The 8,676-nt window shown below is 41.9% G+C and overlaps 1 protein-coding gene across 1 annotated transcript; it reads right to left on the bottom strand.

Annotated features, from left to right (window-relative positions):
* Window positions 1-298: 298 nt before the first annotated feature.
* Window positions 299-8,676, bottom strand: LOC308090323 (vitronectin-like). The gene is made up of 8 exons (XM_080435443.1): window positions 7,522-8,676; window positions 7,203-7,319; window positions 6,742-6,990; window positions 5,370-5,509; window positions 5,073-5,229; window positions 4,104-4,262; window positions 2,687-3,091; window positions 299-1,570 (listed from the first exon to the last, which is right to left on the bottom strand). Exons 1-8 carry the CDS (start codon window positions 7,583-7,585, stop codon window positions 1,434-1,436), a joined length of 1,428 nt encoding a protein of 475 aa, XP_080291569.1. The 5' UTR covers window positions 7,586-8,676; the 3' UTR covers window positions 299-1,433.

The following is an 8,676-nucleotide window of genomic DNA, read 5'->3' as shown; positions in this document are numbered from 1 at the left end:
GCTGATGGCAAAGAGTGTGTGTGTGTGTGTGTGTGTGTGTGTGTGTGTGTGTGTGTGTGTGTGTGTGTGTGTGTGTGTGTGCGCACGCGCCGTGTGCATGTCATGTCATGTGAACAGGAAAAACAACTAAGATTCAGACGCAATCAAGTACATTTAATGATTCATATGAACAATCAACGTAAATAAGCAGTGGTTACTACTGGTATTCAGTGTTCAGCAACACAAAATACAATTTCAACAGTAACTGTTCTGATAAACAGAAGGTAAATCAATACATTCACTTTGTTTCTCATTAACTTTTCTTTATTTATTTTGACAGAATAGAGAGCTGATGAAGTGGTGGGGAGGCGGTTTCAGGGTCCAGAGAGGCAGTGGTCACTTGAACCCTGCTAGGGCGGGGTAGGCATCTACACTTAACAGCTGACTTCACTCCCCTCCGTGCAGGACTTGTAATTCCAGGAGGTGCTTGAGCAGAGCTACATTTGCCAAAGATAGCCTATCTACAAGCTCAAAACGTGACGCAACCCAACGCGTTTTGAGCTTGTAGATCTGCTATTTTCGGCTTAGAGATTTGGTGTAGACGGGAAAAAAATCGTTCGAATACAGTTGTAACTCAAGTCCGTTTTACTAAGACCAGAGGGTGTAAGTGGTTAAAGGGCCCCCATCAACCCAGCAATGCTGCTGTGGTCAGGCAAATGCATGCACGGCCACAAAGCCACTACAGAGAGAACATTTTCCCTCAGGCTATCAGAGCGCTCAACAATGACCCAATTGCCAGGTCAACTGACTGTAACCTATAAAAACCCACTCACCAACAGAGCACATCAAGTACTTTTAGGACACCAATTTGCACAACCTCCTAGCGTAAATTGTACAATTTTTGATTGCAAGTGCACCCAGGGCAGAACTGTTTCGCCACATAATAGAGACTGCTATGCATAACTTATTCATCCTACTGCTGCTTGAACTGTATTATGCTGTATACTGTATATCTTCGCAAATGTATTTTATGTATACATTTTTCTTTTGGCTGCAACATGTAGACATGGTATCATACCTCAAATAACCAGGTTAGGTGTAATTCTAAACTATTATCCTTGTTTACTAATTTATTCATACATTCTTTATTTTTCTCTGTAATACTATATTCTACCTATATTACGTATATTTTCTATATCCTACCTCAGCAACCCAGGGAAGGTGCAATTCTAAATCATTTATATATTATATCTAATGGTATGTGTATGTGTTTTTGCACATTAACTAGATTTTAACGCTTTAATACTTCCTTTTGTTACTTATTACTAGTTAGTAGTACCTTACTTTTTTATTTTTGACCTACTTGTGTTACATGTTGTACTATGCTGGACAGAGTCACTGCTCATACACGAGTGTCTGACCAATAAAGTCTTTAAATCTTTGAATCTACCCATCTATTTCTTCTCTGCCCGGGACTCATCGGTGGTCCCTTCACGCTTGCAGCCCAGCCAGTATTTTGCAATGGATCGTGGGTAAGGAGGGTAGACATTGTCCACACGCTTAGACTTCAGGTCCACCCTGTAGTATTTATCTGGGGAAATAAGAACATCATACAATATACATTTATAAAATCACAATTTCTTTTTCCTGTATTATTTATACCAAACAACAATGACAAAAGAGTGTTGTGAATGAGTGCATGCATACTGTGGGCCAGGGATTCTCAAGCCTTTTCATTTCAAGGACCCCGAGTTTAATATGCATTAGGCCACAGACCCCCCTTTTATACAACGTTTTATCTCTGGGACTCCAATCTACCCTGTAAAATAATCAGTGTTTTGGTTGTCTGTCCGTGTGTGTGTGTGTGTGTGTGTACGTCCGTCTGTGAACAGCTAATCTCTGGCGCCGTTGGACCGATCGTTGTGAAACTGTGCACGCACACTCCCTGGAGGCCAGAGCAGAACCTCTGCCCCAGATGTTTCACATCGGCCTGTTATAGCGCCACCAGGAGGCCGATTTTTTTCAACTCTTTTTTTGCTAATACTCCTACAGATTTTGTCCAAACATCACGCAAATCGCTACACATTATCTCTGTAGTCATGTGATCAAGACGTATCTGTCAGACTTCTCATTTTCCATTCCAATTGGCTATGATTTCTTTCCAAACTTTGCAGGAGTGTCTCGCTTTGCACAAAATGCCACAAATCAGGAACATAGCTCCCGATTTTAACATCAGCCTCATGGCCCACTTAACGTTTTGGCCAATAACTCTTGAATATTATTTTCCCCCTGGATTCCTTGCATTCTCACTTTCCATATAGGCCCTGGCCCCGGCCTTGTACCATGTTGTGTTTTCTTCAAAAACCTTTTTTGCTACTACTATTTTTGTCAAAAACTCACTCAAACCGGTGCACATTATCTCTGGGGTCATGTGATTAAGATGTATGAGTTCGATTTTTCAGATGCCATTCCAAGTGGCTATGACCTATGGCTATGCCTTCCAGAGTTTAGGCAACCCGGCCTGGCGGAGACCTGCGCTCCAAGGAGCACATTTATCTAGTTTAACTCTGAGAATGTACAAACGGACCAAATGGACCATACAGGTCCATTTGGTTCCGTTTGTACACTCTCAGAGTTACAGACCCATAAGGGTTATGTGATCCCCGAACCTGACATTGAGAAGCAGTGCTGTGTGTATGATACACACCTCTCTTGAAGAAGTAGACATTCTGTGCAGGCTTGCCCCTGTGGTCCTGTGTGGTGGTGGTGGTGGTGTCGTAGTCAGACATGCCCATGTGGTCCTGTGTGGTGGTGGTGTCATAGTCAGGCATGTCACTGTCCTCGTAGTCGGTGAAGTAATCGAACAGGTCCTCAAACAGGGACAGCGAGCGGCTATGTCGGCCCCGTCCGCCCCGTTTACTACTCCTACTCCCCGGACGCTTCCTGCGACTGGGCCGCATCCTCCTCACAGGGGCGGGGCGTTCGGTCGGAGGGGGACTCGGGTCGGGCTGGGGACTGACGTAGACACGGCCCACCATGGCCGCGTCGACGGGGGGTCTGATGCCCACCCAGTCCTTACTGATGAGACGAGGGCCCCTGGGATGACCCTGGGCTGTAACAGATGGATAGATAGATAGATAGATAGATAGATAGATAGATAAGTGACTCAGGTGTGTTGATATTTTTTCTGCACAGTGTAGCTACACACATCTGCATAAAAAAATCCTTGGGAATAGACATTGGGTGCATGGGCTTCACAAACATAACCATATTGAGACTATTCTGGCATGCAGACAGTTATATAGACAGACAGACAGACAGACAGACAGACAGACAGACATACAGACAGACAGACAGAACTGGTATTCTGACAACAGGTACAGCGGTTATTGCATCACCGGGTGGGGCATTCCCAACTTACATCGCTCCCGACTTGCGTGGTCCCCTTGTGCAGTGCAAGTACAAATACAAATGTATTATTTGAAATTGTGCATTAAAGTCAGTGATAAAAAACATAAACAAATAATGAGTAGCCCCACCACTCACAATGAAATAAAAATAAAAATAGCAGCGGAGACATGTTTTTATTCTCTAGGATATGGTGGTGGTCTCAGTTCTTGACAGAAGGACATGACAACAGATGAAACGTGGTCTCTAAAGCAGTGGTTCTCAAACTTTTTCATGTGAAGGACCCCTAAAATGATACATATTTGTCTGCGGACCCCCTCTCATATTTTGTGACAGTGACCCCCCCAGAAGCAAACATTTGAGTTAAACATGTTCGCTTTGAAAATATATATATATTCAAAGATTTGCAAAAATGTTCATGATTAAAAAAAAATAGCTGATCTACAAGCTCATAGTGCTGCACTCGGTGCCGCACTATGAGCTTGTATATCTACTATTTTTGAATATCCAAAGTGTACAATGATAGTTAAAGTGGTTAAAATGATTGTGACGCTATATTAACTTATTTAGCTAGGGACCCTGCAATATTAAGAGAGAGACCGGGGTCTGTGTGTTATCAGTCAGCCATCTTTATTTAGAACTACCTGCGTGCCCCCAGGGGGCAGCCTTATATGCTATATCACAACAGACCCCACTTTGAGAACCAATTTTCTTACTGGAGCCTCCAAACAGCTGAGTGAAGAGGGTCTCCCAGGTCTGGTCACAGTACAGGTCTGTGTAGCGTGAGAACAGGACGGACGGAGAGGCCCTGTTCATCTGCACACACTCCGCGTGGGACGGCTGGTGCTTGAACTCATACTGGTAATACTGGTCCCCTGAATAGACAAACACACAGGTAGACAAAATGCTGGGGATGGTTTTAACCCATTCATTCCGGGAACGCATCTGTGTCATTTTAGATTTCTTTGGCTATTCAAAACTCGGTGCCGCACTATGAGCTTGTAGATCTGCTTTCTAAAACTTTCATCTAAATCCAAACAGTTTAAAAAAAAAACCTTATGTTTCTATGTCAGTGGTTCTCGAACGTTTTCATGTCAAGGACCCCCAAAATTATATGTATTTGGCTGCGGACCCCCATCTCAAAATATTTTGTTCCAGGGACCTCCCAGAAGCAAAGATTTTTGTTAAAAATGTTTGCTTTAAAAAAAATTATACTCAAAGATTTTCACAAATTTTCTAGATATTTCAAAAATAGCAGATCTACAAGCTCGTAGCACGGGACTCGGTGCCGTGCTATGAGCTTGTACATCTGCTATTTTTGAATAGCCCAAAGTATAAAATAATGGTTATAGCTCAAATCTTAAAATGACACAGATGCGTTCCCGGATTGAATGGATTAATCCCTTTAACCCTGGTGTCCCTATTTTGGGAATGTCATTATATACACCCATATGTTCAAAAATTGCTAAACAAACTTACAACATCTTGCATCGCTGTGTGTGTGAGCTTGTAAATCATGACATCAACATGAGCTCTAGCTGAGAGTATATATATTTAATATTGAAGATCATAATATTAGTAGTAGTAGTACTAATTGTACCACTGTTGATACATTTATTTATTTATGTAGTTTAACGAAATAGTTCACGCACTACAAAACAAACAAACAAGGTGTTGTGTGTTACCTTTGAAGAAGTAGACCTTCTCTCTGCCATGGTGACCTGGTGCTGCTATTGCGAACGCTGCATTGACATGATCTGGGATCGTCTCGAAGCCCACTGAAATATCTCTAGGGTAGTCCTTATCCAAAACATTATCCTCAAACCTCCAGTACCTGTTCCCCTGAGATCCGGAACACCAGGTGTTAAGTTGCAATGAAAACAAGTATTTTGTAATAAAAATACTATAAAGTACTACAATTTTATATCAAGGTTCTGCTCTGTTGGAGCATTGCACTGGTACAGAGAGATATAAGGCAGTACCTTGAATATGTAGGTTTTTCCCTGGCAGTTGATGCGTGTGAAAGCAGCATCGATGGGGCCAGAGATTCCCCACACGTCTTTGATGAGTTTGGGGTAACCAGGAAGAACTGACCTCTCATCCAGCTCAAAGAAATAATTACCTGGGGAGACATTGGAAATTTGTATTTTTGTCAGGTAAACACAGACATCCAGTCTGGATACAACAGTGAGTTGTACATTGTAAGAAGGTGTCTCATTCCACTTAGACTCCATATGCTTTGCTGTACAAATAGCGAAAATAGCCAATCTACAACTGCACTATAAGCTTGTAGATTGGAAGTTTCAAAATGTTCACCTATTTTTGTTTGTCTACTTCGTCAACTTTTTGCCTAATCTTTGCCTATTATTACATGACCAGAATACGGCATGTCACGCTATTTAAGTTACGTTCAGTTAAGTAAAGTAAAATTATAATATAGGACAAAAGAGAACTAGATTTAACTTGGACTAGATCGAAATGGTGAAAGCAGCTATAAAAGTGGAGCTGAGAACCAGTGTGCAGATTTTATTTGTTTTGAGCTATAATACATGTAGAACATCAGTCGATGTGATCAGCCCAAATGTATGTTGTTTGAGAAAATGTGATGAGAAACAGAGGACATAGTTGTTGGTGGGGAGGGCGAGCAAGCTTCAAAACACTACAAATCAAACAAATAAGGGATCAAATCTATGTTAGGACCTTTGTCCAATGACCTTTATCCTAAAAATGAGTAGTGGAAAAAATGAAACTGAGTAAAAGATAGATCAAACTATAATATATAACAAAAAGAGACTATGTTTTGGACCCTGTCTGTCTGTCTGTCTGTGTGTCCGTGTGTCTGTGAGCAGCTAATCTCAGCACCGTTGGCCCGGTCGCAGGAAAACTGTGCACACACACACTCCCTGAATGCCAGAGTAGAACCTCTGTCCAAAATGTTTCCGATTGTCATGTTATAGCGCCATCAGGAGGCCGAATTTTGCTAAAGACAATTCTTTATATTACTCTTACAGATTTTGTCCAAACATCACGCAAATCGGAATATCTCTAAAGTCATTAAACCAAAAGGATCTGTACAAACACATAAAGAAGTGAAATAGTGTATTGGCCAATTGCCTTAGGGTTTGAGGTACTAAGAGAATGAGGTTAGTGTTTCAATAAATGGATCCAAGCAATTGAGAAAAACAGACTTTTGAACTGATAAAACTGATAAACATAGCAAACAAAAAGTTTATCTTTGGCCCAGGAAGAACTGTTCAACTGGGCAAATGCATCAACACTGTATAGACAAACTGACACCTTGGCTGAAGTGAATGTGCTCTACTGAGCACATTTACTAGTTGTATCTGGACCCACCTCTGAATGCATAGATGGAGCCATTCTTCACCTGCAGGAAAGCGTCAAATGGTCGTCCACTGCAGGGGATTGCGTCGGGGTCTGGGGGCAGGGTGGGGTGATCCGTAGTGGAGGGAGGGGCAGTGGTGGTGGGTGTTTGTGTTGTGCTGGTCATCGGTGCTATAGTTGTCACAATAGTTGTCTCCTCAGGGGACATTGTGGTAACTGGGGTCATATCTTCTACTTCATCAAATACATCGCCACGAGCAACTGCAATGAATGGTATATAAAGTTAGTGTCACAAAACATTGCATACATGGATATATAAGATTTAAAGATTTAGAGTGTATGGTGACATATAACGGATTATCGAACCAGTCACCAGGATACCGTCCATTATGGATTGATAGTTTTATATACAGCATATTACTGTAATGTCCTCATATCTTCTAAAAATTGCAAGTGATGCTTATTTTACTGACCTTTCTTTGGGCAGGCAGTATCAAAGTCCCCACAGCAGCTGCTATAATAGACACACATGGAGTCACATTGGCATTTATGCTGGGGGTTGAAGGTGCCGCATCGGTCCACACAGGACTCTGTGGAAAAACAGTTTGACGCATCAGCACTAGATAAATATACTGCTGTTATATGTAAAATAGGGTTCCTACTACATGACAGCAATCCTGTTTATGGCTTTGTTATAGCTAATTGATCAACATTACATTAGCACTCATACTTTAGCTAATCTCACAATGACCAGACTTAAAAAACAACCCCAAAAACATAGAATAAACTTACCCTCTGCAGCAAAGGCAGTAGCCATCAAGGCCACAAGTGCCAGCAGGACCCCTGCTGGTTTCATGTCTGCTCACTTTATGTTGTGAGAAATTGATATTCCACTTTTCAGATGAAAAACAGCAAGCACTTTATAAAGCAGATCTATTTGCTGCAGAAATATGTGCAACTCTGCCTGTCTACATGAACTCAACTGTGTTTGAACTGAGAGGCACACTTTGGGACACAGGGACTGCACTCTGCAGCAATCAATCGATTTCAACCATTAGTCGTTGAACCCTGAGCCCAGATGTATTGATGATTTGGTGTTCTAATCATTAAACTCCCGCAGCAGATTTCTGTCCAGACTTATTCTGCTAAAAGCTTGTCATGGCCTTACCACAAGCTTATAGAATTCAATCCATGCCATGCTTCACAGAACTTTTTTTATGTTGATTTTCTGAAAGGGATACAGGCAAAGAATATAGGAGGAATATAGTAGCTACCCCACAGAAGTAGCCCAGCCATATCTCGCTCCTCTAAGGGAGCTCTCTTAGTATTTATTTACTGCTAAACTTGGCATGTGTGGCCCATTATATGACCTGGGGGTGTGCAGTGCCACGTGAACAGCTTCCGAGAAATTCCTCACTTAGTAGGCCGGTGCCAACTCGTGCTGTTAACAGACGTCATAGCCAACATAACATTCTGGTGCCAGTGTGAGACCTGTTTACAACCACTGAGGTCTTATTTGAGTGAGTGAGTGAGTGAGTGAGTGAGTGAGTGGGTGGGTGAGTGAGTGAGTGAGTGAGTGAGTGAGTGAGTGAGTGAGTGAGTGAGTGAGTAAATGCATGTGTAACTGGGTCAGACTAGACATTGTATTTTTTTCTTATTGATCCATGAGGGAGAAAAACAACCAAAGGCAAACATAAGGCCTCCCTTCCAGTTTAGTCCTGATGACCAGCTGTTAAGATGAGACAAAGAGAGTGAGAACATGTTTATTATATTCAGTCTGTTGTCCGTCTGGCTCATTAATTTTGGAATGTAGTTGACAGTAGATGACCTCTAATAGTCAGGGGATATTAAAAACATCTTGGAATAAATTCCTTACCAAAAAAAATCTTCACCAATGCGTTTGTAAAAGTGTCTAGTAACACATCTCACAAAGACTGAAATGCAGTT

Source organism: Gymnoscopelus braueri, assembly GCF_963280865.1.
Source record: "Gymnoscopelus braueri genome assembly, chromosome: 8".
NCBI classification, from domain to species: domain Eukaryota; kingdom Metazoa; phylum Chordata; class Actinopteri; order Myctophiformes; family Myctophidae; genus Gymnoscopelus; species Gymnoscopelus braueri.
This window is presented reverse-complemented; position numbering and strand designations above follow the sequence as displayed.